General features: G+C 37.0%; 2 protein-coding genes across 3 annotated transcripts; both read right to left on the bottom strand.

Annotated features, from left to right (window-relative positions):
* Positions 1-1,044: 1,044 nt before the first annotated feature.
* On the bottom strand, positions 1,045-5,592 carry LOC130425755 (interferon-induced very large GTPase 1-like). Its single transcript, XM_056752136.1, is given in 6 exon segments — positions 1,045-2,458; positions 2,460-2,734; positions 2,736-3,373; positions 3,376-3,672; positions 5,421-5,477; positions 5,571-5,592. Coding segments are annotated over 6 exon segments (2,703 nt in total).
* Positions 5,593-6,999: 1,407 nt separating this feature from the next.
* LOC130425941 (sterile alpha motif domain-containing protein 3-like) lies at positions 7,000-14,556 on the bottom strand. Of its 2 annotated transcripts, XM_056752401.1 has the most exons (8): positions 12,759-14,556; positions 12,097-12,258; positions 11,901-11,988; positions 11,605-11,769; positions 11,116-11,319; positions 10,733-10,904; positions 10,531-10,610; positions 7,000-10,211 (listed from the first exon to the last, which is right to left on the bottom strand). In XM_056752401.1, exons 1-8 carry the CDS (start codon positions 12,980-12,982, stop codon positions 9,915-9,917), a joined length of 1,392 nt encoding a protein of 463 aa, XP_056608379.1. In that variant the 5' UTR covers positions 12,983-14,556; the 3' UTR covers positions 7,000-9,914. The 2 variants fall into 2 exon arrangements, with proteins under 2 accessions (XP_056608379.1, XP_056608380.1); XM_056752402.1 differs by lacking the exon at positions 11,605-11,769.
* Positions 14,557-15,332: the final 776 nt, after the last annotated feature.

Below are 15,332 nucleotides of genomic sequence, written 5' to 3'. Positions count from 1 at the left end.
GAATATGTGATTATTTGTCCAGGGTAATGTAGGTTCATAGAAGCCATTTTACTGCAGTATTTTGCATCTTGTAGTGATGCTGTGATTTTGGGCAAATCAAGAGGATTCAATCTACACTTCTTTAGAAATATCTTCTTGAAGATGAATTTTCTATGCTAATAAATAAGAATTTTCTTTTGATCTAAAAGAGTGACAGATTGACCCCATCCCTTAACTCTCTTTCTGTCGCCGTCCCGAATACGGGACGCCTGTGTTTACTTCAATATAGTCCATGTTAATTCTAATCAAATCATGACAAACTATATACCGTCTGAAAGGTCTAAGAGTCTAGATTACGGATATAAGCAGTGTTTGAAAAATTAAATTATGAAGAAGGAGTCATTTATTTGTTTATGAAAAAAGGGCACATAGAAACTGTATTTTTATATTTCGGTTTCATTCACGTTTAAATTAAAATTTGCTAAATGTTATTTTTTATATATAATATAAAGTTTGGAAAAAGTAAAAAAAAAATGTGTATGTGTTGTAAGATGTAATTTCAAGCAACCTAGTGACCTTTGGAAATCATCCTACAGATAGGGTGTCTCCTAGTGGCCATTTGTCATATTTCACCAAAAATACTTACAGAAACCAGATTACTGCAGATATCAAGCTGAAAATTTAAAGACTACTTGTTTATACCTATGGCTTTTACTTTTTATAATTTTTTGGCCAAATATTTTTTCTTTTTTTATATTAATATTTCATAAAATGAAATTAATATTACAGGACATTTTCATAACAATACATTTAAAATCGAATATATTTTAGACACATAATTTTTTAACTTCTTCAATAATCCTCCAAGTGTCTCTTTTTAAAAGAGACCAACCATATGTCTCTACTCCAAAGCATTCAATAGTTACAGCTGTTTAAGTTTGCATAGTGCCTTTTTTTGTCTTTGCGTAAAATATGGACCGACAGTTAAGGGGTTTTGTTTAAAAGTGTGATTTTATATGATTAAAAACGGGGATCTGAATATGTTTTAAAACTGAATGTAGAAACTTATTTCCATTTCCATATTTTCATATTTCCATATTTCCATTTAAACAGTATACGTTTATCTGTGTCTTTCTCAAAGAATTCTGACAGTGATTTTTCCACTTCTTTCCTTTCCTCGTTAAATTCTCTCGGAAGATCACGAATTGCTTCATTTTCTATATTGTTTTGTAATTTGTCAATTTTCATCATGGTACTGCAAAGGGTCTCTTCCCACAACCCGTATTTTGTCTCCAGTCTCCTGTATGCTGAAACCTCCAGAGAATTTCTGAAGCTGAACACAAACTGTTCCTTCAGTAAAGCCTCCCAGAGATCTTCAGTTCGCTTACGTAGGTCTGTCAGCCTCATACCAGCTGATTTTGAGGCTTTTGAGATAATAGTTCTCTTCAGTTCTTGAATATTCTCACAGTAGTTTGGGTTTGGTGGTGCCATTGGTGGACTTCCTTCCCACAGCTGAGCAAAATACTTCACATCATTGCGTACATCGAATTGAATGAAATCACTGAAATATCCCGCATCAGAATTCCCCTCCTCTTTAGCAGCAAGTTTTGTCATCTCATCCAGTGTGTCCAGTAGTCGTCTCTTTCCATCCATGTTTTTCTCTCCTTCAGTATCAACAACCAGAATATAATCAAACTTCATCTGATGTTTCATCTCCTCTGAGACTCTGATCAGCTGCATGAAAGCTCCTCTGGTGCAGCGGCCGGCACTGACTGCAAACTCAAGTCCAAACATGGCATTCAACATGGTGGACTTCCCAGAGCTCTGAATCCCTAAAACTGACAGAACAAACACTCTCTGATCTCCCAGTTTCTGGATTAGTTTATCTAGAACAGCAGTTACCCACATGACAGGAACATGAGCAGCATCTCCATCCATCAGCTCCAGTGGAAATCCAGACACCATCATATCTGCTGCAAGACTCGGTAGAGAAGAGAAGTCAAACTGAAGATCTGTTTTGTTCTTCTTCACAGATAAACATGATTCATAGATCTGACCGATCTCTCTCATGATGTGCTCCAGGCCAAAGGATGCTGAGTGAAGTTCATCAGATATTCGCTCAAGTTCTGTTTGTGCATCTTTGAGTTGTTCAGATTTATCTTCTTCTTTTAGCTCTAAGACTGTTGACCACTTTACATCATACTTGTGATTTAGATAAGAAAGAGTGGCAGAGGTGAATTCATCCAGAAGAATTCTGAGCCATTTGATAAAAAACATCCTACTGGAATCCTGTGAGTTTGTTTGTTTCATAAAGATCTCCATAAACTCACTCATGTGAGATGTATGCTGCTGCTCACGAATGTTGATCATTTCTTTTTTACTTATTTCTTGTTCTAGCTCTTCCCCTTGAGGTTGATGAAGTTCTTTGTTTTTCTTACACCACTGATGCCACAGTTCACCCTGACAGGGCAGAAATGATGATTTCTGTCAGAGGTTTATTCTTCAGTAAACTCATCATCTCTTGTGCTGCTTCTTTTCCTCTCCTGCAGTCTTCATCATCTACTCTGATATCTGAGCGTTTGGACACGTCTTCAAGTCTGAAGTTGAACCTTCCTGATCCTGAAGATGGGAGACAATCATTTATGACTCTTCTGAGTTCTTCAGATACATCTGACTGATTCCTGTCCTTCAAACCAATTTTGTATTTTCCTTTCCTCATCTCAGTAACAGCAGATTCATCCTCAGTAAGAAGAGAAAATGAGTGGCTTTTTGACTTTGTACAGGTTTTGAATCTTTGTTGCGTTTTTGTCATTCTTTTCAAGTTTTGTCAGAAGAACAACATTGACTGAAGACATTTCAGTGAGGATCTTCATCTGTGTCTCATTGTCTCCTGCATCACCATGAAGATTACAGAAGGCAACACAGTCAGTAAATGTATCTGTGTGTTTTCCAGATGGACAGTACCAGGCGATCTCCACCACTCCATCCATCAGTAGTCTGGTTCTGCTGCTGCCTGGACAGTTTCTGGTGAAGAACGTGTTGTGTTTCTCATTGATCAGACTGTTCATCAGCTGAGATTTAGATGAAGACACAGAACCAAACCTGAAGAACGACACCATTGGAGTTTCTGCTTTACATACTGACTGGACTTTACTGATGATGTCATTGTCAGGTCTTCTGATCTTCCAGCTCTTGTTGATTTGTCTGAATGTCCAGAGAGGAAACTCAATCTTTTGTGTGAATGGATCAGGAACAAGCATAGGAAGAGCAAACTGACACTGAGAGAGTTTAGTGACCATCATCTGCTTTAAGAAACTGTCAGAACAATGAAACACAGGTTTACTTTGCACTGCATTAGACGAAGACACTTCATTGGAAACATCATCAAAAAAAAAACCTCATCTTCTAAGAAGTCTTTGGCTGTTTGTTGTGTGTTATGTTCTTCATTGGTCTCTTTAGTTTTATTGAATCTTGCTCTGTAGTTCATCATCAGTAGTTTCTGTAGATAAATATTCACCAGCTCTTCTTCAGCACAAGACTCATGAGACTGTAATGCATGTGCGGTTATCTGAAAAACATCTGAAGCTCTCAGTTTATACTCGTGTCTGCCTTCAAGATGAAGTCTGTGATAAAGGCGCTCTGTTTGATCTTTTCTGGATGTTTCGTGCAGGGTTTGATGTGTTTTGAAGTGTCCTTATTAGATAATGATACAAAAAAATGATAATTGTGTTTTTAATGTTGTAAAAAAGCTCACATTTTAAGAAATGTCTCATGTCCTGTCTTCGTTTACACACTAGCTTTAATGATTGCTGGGTTTAGTAATGAAATATTTTCACTTTACACAACATCTTTTTATTGTAAAATTATTTGATTGCCCTGACAGTGTGTCATAGCTATAAAAAGGTATACGGAAATCAATTCATCTTTATTTTCCTCTGTACACTCACCTTTAATGAAGCTTTTGATTGAGAGCAAATCTTCTCTGTTTCAGTACATGTGGTGGGTCAGCGAGGGAGGGGCGATGGGCTCATATCTAAAATTTTGAAAATATTGAATATATGTTTTTATATTTTATATGTATATCATATTATAAAAATAATGAAAGGAAACATTTTGTTATACATTTTAAATGAGCAAATTGGAACGATCCAAGCACATGGTCTGAAACGCACAGCGCACTTTTTCTAGTTTAACGGTGGGAAATATGGTCGGTGTACTCAATGCATGGTCTAAAAGGGCTGTCCGTATCCTCTTAATGAGTCAAGGGCGTGTTTTGGGAGTAACATGTAGTAAACCAATCAAGAGTCTCGTTTCCCATTTCCTTTAAGAGGTAGTTGCACTCATGCCATGGCAGATTGGCTATTTACATGACGGAGTTGGCGAGAGCACCAGCAGAACTCTTCTGTAGGGAGGAAATGAGGTTAATTTACACGAACAGACCATCTGTAAGACAAGCCGGATCTTTATGTACACATCGATAATCTTTTACATTGTCAACATTTCATTTTAAATATTTGCCATGTTCGTATGCTGGTGTGTCGCATTGCACCCGGCTATATGATGGGGCCCAAAGGGGTTTAAGCACGTCTGTGTGATGGAGCTGAAGATGAGGAAGCACATGTCTATGTAATAGACTATGGCAAGTTCAAGTACAGATTAATTAAATATATTGTTTAATTGATGGTGGGAGGAGTTATATCAGCTAATGGCATGGCTTACACAGTAGTCTGCCTGAAAGTGATATTTCTCCGCAGAATTAAATGTGCTGTTTGTTTTCTGACTGCCAGGTCATCCGAGATGTGAGTGATATTGTTTCTTGAGTAGAACAATTAAGATTTTTAAGGAAATATGCAGCACTCTGTGCTTCATATAATGGATGTACATGGTACCGGATCTTTAACCCTGCATCCGAAATCACCAGCTTCTATACTATAGGCGAAAATCAGTATGAATAGTTTGTCCAAAACCTCAGTATGCAAAAAACAGTAGACATATACCTGGATACCCAGTTTAATGTGATGATAAGACATATTATAATGGTTTGTGTTGTTAGCTAAAGCACATTGTGTTTGTGTAGTTGAGACTGCGATAAAATATCAATTCGTGATGACATTTTATGTTCAATTAAACTAGTTTGTTCAGTACAAAAAAATTAATGTCTAGAGAGCATACCACAAATGCAAAGATGTGTGTTAGACCCTGGGAATATATGCCCTAGCAAATCTGCAGTTACACCTCTGTTTATTTAAAAAAAGAATAGCTAAATATTTTATTCTCAACCATAGTTCATGTTAATATTTATCTTTATTTGAAAAGTATTTTCCAAACTGTTGTTTCAAAGCTGATTTACAGTCAGCAAAAGACGAAAGTTGCGACTGACTTAAGTATTGTGATATATTTCTGAAACAGAACATAGAGTTGTAAAAAATGTAAAGACTCACTTGGAGATGTATGTATGCTGTTTCTTCTCTCGCGAGCAGGACTGTGGACAGCAGACTCTGCAGGGGACAAAATCATTACACTCATATTCAACTGACATAAATAAGATTAAGAAATATTGACAGAAAATGTTCATTGTCTGTGCATCTCACCCGTGCTGTCATCACTGGTCATTTTCCTGTCCTCAGTGTCTTTATTGAATCTTCAGATGATCATCTATTAAATATCCCGTTTGCCAGATTGCAGTGATGTTTAATTAATAAAACCCATGCTGAGACTGCTAACTTGACTAGACTATTAACTTCATCTTTGTTGCGGTCATCAATACACCAATAATGCAAACATTCTGAGAAAAAAATACATAAATTACAACAAAAACGAGATATCCCAAACACATGACACAATATATATGATATTAAAGACATACGGATCATCTACATTTAAACAATTTAAGGGCCCTATTTTAACGATCTAAGCACATGGTCTAAAGCGCACGGCGCAGGTGCACTCAGGGCGTGTCGAGTCTATTTTTGCTACGCATGCTCAATTAAAGCAACATTATTTACCAGTATACTTTACCGACAAAATCCACATGGATTGACAGGAAAAAGTAAATAACGTAATGAGAAATTGCATTGTTGTACAGCAGTAACAGTTACCCAGGCAGCGCGGTGGATGGTGCATACGCTGCCATTATGCCGCTTTCCTTACACGCTGCTCACGCGTGCGGTATGAAACGGGAGTTAACTCATTAAGAGAATCAGGACAACCCATTTTGACCATGCCCCGCGTGCTGACCATTTTCCTGTCATCCCGTCCCGACATTTACAGAACTTCCTCTCTCCTCCCACACTTGAAAGGAAAACTTTCAACCAGGTGTCTTCCTACCTATCCCAGAACATACTACTGGATGACAAGCAGTCTGCCTTCAAAACGAACCACTCCACTGAGACTGCACTGCTATCAGTCACAGAAGCACTGCGGCTAGCCAAGGCGGAATTTAAATTCTCGGTCCTGATTCTGCTAAACCTATCTACACCGTTTGACACTATGAATCACCAGATACTGCTAGCAACCCTGTCATCACTACACACAGAGAATTCAAGGTCCAGGAATGTACCTAAAAAAGTACAAATGCTCTGTCGCCCCAGCTGTACCCTAGTAAAGTACAAAAATGTAGCCTTCATTATGGTACATTTTTGTACCACCTTGTTTGTACCTCTAAAAGTATATTTATGTACCCCTAGTGACATAACTGTACCCTTCTGTCTGCATACAAAAATGTACACATTGGAAAGGTACAGAATTTGTACCTAATGAGGTACAGTTGGAGGGTCATGATATTTTGTCTGCAAAATAAAAACATACCTATGAATTCAGGGAGGATATAAAGTTTTTTTTTCTCAAAACATTCACATATTCAAAGTAGTGTTAAGTAATCACAGGGCAACAAATTCCATTTTATAGTTTTATTTACTCATTTTTGTGTGTGTGTAAGACACAAAATACTCTTTGCATGAGTTTATGCATAGATAACATTTTCTTGAGTATTTAAACTTAAGGCATGAGGCTGTAACAGGTTTTAATTGCATGTTTCACAAATTTTTGTACAAAGTATAATGTACAGAACAGTCATACAATTAAAATATACAAAACTAAGCACAAAGGCAGTTCATATTTTAAGAATTTTAAAACTAAAGAACAAAGTTCTTTGTATCAAATTACCCCCTAAGTGAAACGCATTAATTGGTAAAACAACCAACAATTAACAATATCAAATAAACAAACAAGATGTGTTAAAAACCTTTAGAATTAAAAATACAAAACTGAAAGCATCAGGCATAAGGAGCACTTCATTAATCAGCTTCAAATCCAAAATTCTAAAGCAGTTTACCACATCCAGTTACACACATCTGGACAGAATGCATCAATGGCGTGTGTAAAGGGGAAGAAAAGTTCTGTTTACTAATTCACACTAAGCATTCAATACATCTACTGTCAAATCTTAAAACCTTCTATAATAAATGCCTTAATCCAACATAAAGAATATCATCAACTGAGTACGTGTCAAGTGACGTGTGGTCTAACTCATTTCCAGGTTTGAGCAAAATCCAGTCACTGTCTACTTTTACACGATATGCATGAAAATGTGAGTCAAAGGACAACGGAAGCAAGATTTTACTGCAAAGTACCCACGCAGTATTAATTTTAAGAATGTATTTGATCTGCCCAAAAACAGGAATGTTTTCAACATGTAAAAGATCTATTACAAACACATCTTTAACAGCATACTTGATGTTATTTGCAGTCATTTGAGAGACACGCTGAATTTCTTTGCCCTCAAATTCTACACCTATAAAGTTGCAATTTTCTCTAAAAGCAGTCTGAAGATCCGTGGGAAGAGAAAAAAATGGTGTGCAGACGCTTTTGCCTGGCACCCTATAAAAATCACCCAAAATATTATCCGGTGAAAATTCCCAGCACTGTTTAAACTGATGACGAATGCTCAGTGTGAATGTAATGTTTACAAAATTTCGGCAATTATGTGTCAATTTTTTAAAATATTGGTGCTTGCCTTCAAATCTCATGCACCAGTGAGAACGAAGTGGACCATACATCAACAATAATCTTGGATAATGTATGAGGTAATGACATTTAGGTGTTAAAACATTACCAAATATATCTGTCATTTCAGAAAGAAATGCATGTACAAGAAATTCTAGATATGGTAGTTCATCTTTCTTCAATTTATCAGCCATAACAACATCTGCAATCTCTCTGCACAATAAAAACACATGCCAGTATTTGCTGCCAGAAGGAATACGATGGCCCATCAGAAATGGCAACAATCTAAAAAGACACCATTTTTGGGAAGCAGTTCCTACTATCCCTGAAGCTTGTAAAAGTCGTTCAGATAACAGCACAGGCTTGTTGGCCTTGTCGTTTTGACCAAAACTGAATTTTTGAATCTCTTCGTTTAGTTCATTTATAGTAATATGCTTTTGTCTATGAGCTTCACAAATTACAAGCTTCATTGTCAGTGGAAAAACTCCCTCTAACATATCATGCATGATGTCTGGAGGCAAAGACTTTGTCACATCAAAATAACCTAGTGCATCAAATGAACTAATGCCACATACACCATACAAAGAAACATTTTCCTTGTTAAGCTGGACACACTGAAGATGGTATGCATGAACTTCTGTTGTTCTCAAAACAAAACTATCTTCCTGGAACTTCAGATTAATTTCTGAATGGGATGCCATACAGTAACGACAAATCCGTCCTGTGTGAAAACACATGCGGAATCCACCAATCAAATGAGCTGACAGGTTGTCAGCAGAAAAGGTTGCTAAAGCTGCATAAACTTTGTGTTCTGATCCACACACATTTAGAGAGAAGCCCTCAGTCGAGAGTTGTTTTAAATCCTCAATCATTGGTTTTAAAATTACATCCATACCAAATTGTTTTAAATGTGAGTAACGAACCAACATAGCCAAATGAATGTGCTTTAGTTGAGATCGATATTTTCCACTTAAATTCCCAACAGTGTAGTAAAATGCACACAACTTATACTTAGTTCTCTTTGAGCCTAAAGGGTTACATATTTCAAATTCATCTTCATATAAATGAAGCCTTAAAGAATCTGGATGCTCTCTGAAAAACAAATGTTCTTTAAAATAAAGACCATCTTTATAGTCCATTAGAAACTGTTTATCTCTGACCTTGTTATTTTCAAATACTATTTGACTCCAGACATCTTCATGAGAACAGTATTTTATTAAAACTTCAGAGATAGGAACATAAGAATAGGCTCCTATTTTTTGCCCTGAAGAGCCTCTCAGTGTGTAGTGTACTGGTTCTATATAATCCATCTTGGTCTTACAGTGTTCTTTAATCATATGTGGAGAACGAACAACCTCATATGCTTTATCAAAGAAATCAGATGAGTGCAAAACCTGCTGAAGTTCAGGGCACTGGGAGATATTAAAACCACTTTTTTCAAGATGGTAAGAAATAAATGAATCATAGTTTTCTTTGAAAAAGCAAAAGAGAAATTTGACATCATCAGTAATGTCTTGTTGGACCGACAAGTGTAGAAGGTTTTTCTCTCTGCATTTAAGAATGAATCTAAACAAATTATCTTTAAAATCTTCAAAAAATTTATCAAAATGTGGCTCAACGACTTGTGGATCAGAAGTACTCGGATCTGTCTCAGAATTTTGCTGATCCAAATCTAAACTGTTTTGCTGTACTGTGGACTCTTCACTGAGACAGGGCATTGTTGAGTCATTTTTGTTGCATCTGTGCTTCCTGTACATGTGTTTTCGAAAATAATGGAATCGGAAAAAAGTTGATTGGCAATCATCTACACCACAGGTAATACAAAAATTTGGTTGATGTGCATGAACTACTCCAACATGCTGGATTAACTTTGTAAGAGTGAACGTTCTTCGAGTGCACTTTGGGCACTGATACAGTTGAGGCATTATAATCTAATACAGAAGATTAATCTTTCGGAGTAAAGTTACTGGCAGGGGCTTTTCTCCCTCTTCCACGATACTGACAATGCACCTCTGAAGGAAGGTCAGTGTGTTTTTCAGGTGCACTGGATATGCAATGTTGAAGGCAAAATACATACTGAAGGCTGTTATAAAGGCTTCATCAATGCTGGTACACTGACACACGGCTATTCCATCGACTTTCACCACACTGAAACCTCTTCCACTGATTGCCATTATCCAGTCATTGTCCATCAGCTGTATGGTTGGATAGGGTGTAGCAGGGTCTCCCTACATTAAAACAAAACCATACAAACATTTTACCAAAAAAAATACTACAGAAGTTATTTAAAGTTAATAAGAAAGATAAACATTATAAAATGAATTTCATGTTCTTTTAAGTAAATATGAACTTTTAAGAGATTTTAACAGTTAATCATAGCCATATTCTATTTTGAGGTTCGCATATAACAATACTGCCATTGAGGTCAACTGCATTTTATGCTTGTGCTCTATATTTTCATAGTTTAAAAATAAAAAATAAAAATGTTTGTATTGTGGGAAACACAGTCCACTTTGTCAAGTTCTTTGTCCCCACAGACAAACCTACCTCTCCTACAGTGATCAAGTGTTCAATCTTTTCTCTGAAGATAGATGGCAGAAAGATAAGTCCAGCTCTCAAGTCAATTCCTGAAATGTAGAAAAATATTCTGTTTTTACATTCACATTCTTAAGGGTGCAATGTGATAATTACAACAATAAAAAAACTACAAGTGTATTATCAGGTTCGCTACTAATGTGACTGTTGCTACCTGGTAGATCTTCAGCCAGGGCATCCTGTCTTGCGTCAGTGTAATGTTTTGTTAGGTGAGATTGTCCCTTGGCAAGTTTCAGCACGTTTGGCAGAACAGCGGTGAAGCAATCTCTAAAGCGAGCACAGAAGCTGCTTGTCGAAGGATGAATTTGGTCAACCTCATTAAACAACTGTAGAAAACACATTAACATATCAAATATTTGTACTTCATTAAATATTTTGAGATGTACAATGTAACCTTTTTTTGTATATACTGCATATATACAAAATGTTTCATAAATGTTTTCATAGCACACTTTACTTATTTTGAAATAATAACTTTTGAAATTTAAAATTGGTAGAGTGCTCCCTACAACATTAAGGTGTTTTCACAATACTTACTCCAGAAGGCATTCTTAAGTATGGGTATTTTTTTAGTACATCGTCCACAGGCATCCCTTCCGTGACTTCACGACGTCTCCATGAGAATGTTCGGGCCATGAGGTCTTTGACAGACGATACATCTGGATGGGTCTTGCTACACTCACTTTGTAGCACCTTCACGTGGGCCTCAACAGACATTAAATCCTCCCCAACACAAATATCCTTTGGCAAAACAACAGAGATAATGCTTAGATGGTGAAAAATAATGACAGAGCCAGGTATACGCTAAAAGGCTACATACTGATTGTACAACAATGCAATGTGCATTAAAGAAAGAAAATACAATGAACTACATGTACAAAGGGCCTTATTTACAGTCAGTGGCATCGTAATAAATATCTGTTAAATGTATGTTTTTTAAATATCATGTCTTAAATTGTCCTTCACATAGTGTTAATGTGATTAATAAAGTGAGAAGACGTTATGAATGTCAGTTAGTTGGCTTACACTTGCTACACTAGCTGGCTTTCGACACAACCTTGAAGATGCACTGGTAGCTTTAGACTGGTTTTTGTGACCAAACTTCTCTTTCAACTTTCTGACTTCACTGTCGCTGACAAGTGGTGCTCGTTCTGCTTTATATTTTCGCTTTAGAGACATGTGCCAGGTGTGCTAACAGTAATAAAAATTAAAGTATAGAGTTAAAACATTTCAGTATTTGGCATGCTCCAGCAAGTAAAGTAATTTTTTTTTTGAATCTGTATAGATAGGGAGCTAATGATACATATAAAAATGCAACTTACATAGCCATTCCCCTCCTTATCTCTTAAAAAAGGGTATTTCACGATCAGTGCCTTGGCAACTTGGATATACTCTGCATTGGTTGGATACCTAGCACAAAGTCAAAAACATACTATAAAGCAATATTTTGTTTTTTTCTAAAGATCGATTCATAAGCCATATAGTACAGTTGCACTTTAAGTGAACTATTTTACTTACATAGTGTATTCAGCCATAATTTCATAAAGGACACGAATTATTTTATGACGTATTTTTGGCACTTTCTGACATGATTCTTTAGCATCAAGCCTCGTCTGCACATCTTTTGGGAAGGTTGGAATAACAATCACAACAGGTAGTCTCTTGTGAGCTGGTTCACCACTGCAATACATGATTACATCAGTGTTATGGGCTAGTGAACAGGAGACAGACAAAATATACTGTGTGTATAATTTTTGGGTATATTGACTTTTGATCATTTTTTCAATTCCTAACCCTAATTCCTAAGTCTTAATAATTACTATTAATTGTGTAAATAATTTATTAGTGATATAAAATGGTAGTAAATGGTAAGTAAAACAATGCTTTATGTGCAGAATTATTAGGCACCATTTATTTTACAGGTATAAGGAGTCAAAAAATACACTTTATGTACACCAAAAAATAATAAATGCCCATAATAATAATAATAAAACTATAGATGCACAGTTTTGCATCCATAAATATGCGTGTTACAATGTTACAATACATATTTCAATAAAAACTAAACACCGACCATACCATTAAAATAAGCACATAAGACTATTATAAAACGTTAAAATTGACTCATGTTGTTAACACATTAGCTAAGAGGGTCTCTTAAACGCTCATACAGCACTTACCTTGAGTCATTCGAAGGAGTAGGTTGGAGCTCTGCCGTAGAGTTGGCGACTCCAACTGGTACTGGCTCTAATATAACAATGGTCTCGGCCTCCTTGTACTGGCGCACAAATTGTTGAAATTTTATTTGCTTTTTGAAAGAACCATCAAAAAGGTATCCAACCATGGCTTCAGTGAGTCCACAATCCACTGTTTCTCCATCTATGTCATTTTCTAGGAAACACATGCACAATTACAACGCAGTTCTAAGACAACTTTGTAAACACACACGCACACATGGTCGGAAAAGACGAGAACTGTTGAAATTTAAAAAATGGCGGATTTTAGTTTAACTAACATCATCTACATGGGACATATATTCGGCCATGAAAAAAAAGAAAACGCACGCGTGTAATGCATATTAGCTAATGTTAATCCATTAAATACAGGGCAGGTGTCTATCCCCTGGAATCTAAAGTTTTAAATTAAAGCTACCACATAAACCGGTTAAGATAAGAACCGGCATACGTTCATTTCGAAGCAATTTCACTATAAAGAGAATATGTTAAATGTAACTTAGAACTTGCAATACAAAGAGTAAGTCAACATAAAATACTGGATCGACTAAGGTTACAAAGCAAGCCCATTTAAAAATCATTTAATAAGATAACGTACATAAAGATAAGCAGTACCCGATTTAAGCGGATTTACCTCAGCATTCTGCGCGGGGAAAAAACGGGTTGCTCTGCCTAATTAGCAGGGGCTTAGAAATGAACGGCAAAGCATAAAATACAAGAACAATGCTTTTTTATTTTATTTATATTTTAAATACTTTATAATAGCTGCTTCGTGTAAGTTACGATCCAACCATTGGAGTTGATGCTAAAAATGGGTAATGGCTGAAAGTAACGTTAACATGAACGAGACCGAAAACCAAAAATCAAGGTATGGTTACTTACCCCTGAATTTTCTTGACTCTTCTTCAGTAACTTGTATTCCTGCTTCAACTATTTTTTGAATTAAATCTTCCGTGAATAAATTTGACAACGGACGATCAACAACCAACATGTTTCGTTTAAGGTGATTGTCAGGACCGGAAAGACTTAAGACCGACACCTCCTGGTCATTTGTGATAACTGATGTGCTGCATTATTTGAACTTATGAGGTACAATCACGTACCTTTTGCGGTGAGATATTAATTTGTACCTTTAGAATTAAGCAAGGGTCCACAAATATAACCTTAAGGACTATTCCCTGTACCTTACAGGGTACTTTTGTAGCAAATGTACCTTTTGCTACAAAAACAGTACTCCTATTTTTCTGTGTGTAGGACCCTCAGGCTCTCCTCTCCGCTGGTTCAAATCCTACCTCTCCAAAAGATCCTTCAGGGTGTCATGGTGGGGCTCGCTGTCCACTGCTCACGACTTGATGCCTGGGGTCCCTCAGGGATCGGTTCTTGGACCGCTGGTTTTTCCCACCCATAATACGGACACATGGCTTCTCGTATCACTGTTTTGCTGAGGACACCCAGATCTACATCTCGTTTCAGCCAAACGATACCACTGTAGCAGCTCGCATTACAGCCTGCCTCAAAGACATCTCAGCTTGGATGTAAGACCATCACCCCCAGCTGAACCCTGCCAAGACAGAACTACTCGTGTTTCCGGCACACCCTACGGTCCAACACGATTTCAACATCCATCTTGGCAATACCACAATCACCCATTCCAAGAAAGCCAGGAACCTCTGAGTCATATTTGATGAACAGCTGTCCTTCAATGATCACATTGCAAAGACAACACGGTCATACCGATATGCCTTATTCAACATTAGAAAGGTTAGACCCTATATCACTTAGCATGAGGCTCAACTCATTGTCCAACTCATGATAATCTCAAGGTTTGACCGCTGCAATGGTCTCCTTGCTGGTCTTCCTGCAAAAGCTATCAAACCGCTCCAGCTGGTCCAGAACGCAGCAGCACGCCTCATCTTCCAACAACCCAAAATGGCTCATGTGACTCCCCTTTTCATCTCACTCTACTGCCTACCGGTCGAAGCCTGTATCAGATTAAAGTCAGTAATGCTTGCCTACAGGATTATCACTGGATCTGTTGTTTCTGCGTTCAGCAAACCAGCGGCATCTTGTATTGCCTTCCCATAAAGGCAGTAAAACACTTTCCCGCACATTCTCATTCACAACTCCTTCCTGTTGGAACATTCTTCCTAACTTTGTCCGGTCAACATAATCTCTCATAACATTAAAAAAACTACCAAAAACCCTACTCTTCTGTGAATACTTGAACGACAAATGAAATAAAAATTAAAACACTAACCCTTTCTCTCAACAGGTAGTGGTCTTGGTTTTATTGAAACCAGTAACTTTGTATTGGGACCTAATGAATTATGGCTCCTGTATGACATACCGCTTATTGCTCCCTAAATCTTTGTAAATTGCTTTGGATAAAAGCGTCTGCTAAATGACTAAATGTAAATGTTAAGGGGAAAATCCCAGAAAATGCACTTTTAAGTGTCTATCTACCAGAATTTAAGTCGCCAGCGTGTGTGCAGAAATGATGTTTTATAAACAAAGTTCGGG

This window comes from Triplophysa dalaica, chromosome 7, assembly GCF_015846415.1.
Source record: "Triplophysa dalaica isolate WHDGS20190420 chromosome 7, ASM1584641v1, whole genome shotgun sequence".
In the NCBI taxonomy this organism is placed as follows: Eukaryota; Metazoa; Chordata; class Actinopteri; order Cypriniformes; family Nemacheilidae; genus Triplophysa; species Triplophysa dalaica.
This window is presented reverse-complemented; position numbering and strand designations above follow the sequence as displayed.

Excerpts from the sequence above, each read along its gene's own strand:
- LOC130425941 (XM_056752401.1), bottom strand. The coding sequence starts at position 12,982 with ATGTGTTTCCTAGAAAATGACATAGATGGAGAAACAGTGGATTGTGGA. Across the intron at positions 11,770-11,900 it reads ATAAGGAGGGGAATGGCTAT|CACACCTGGCACATGTCTCT; the intron begins GTAAGTTGCATT and ends TATTACTGTTAG. Across the intron at positions 10,212-10,530 it reads ACTTGATCACTGTAGGAGAG|GGAGACCCTGCTACACCCTA; the intron begins GTAGGTTTGTCT and ends GTTTTAATGTAG.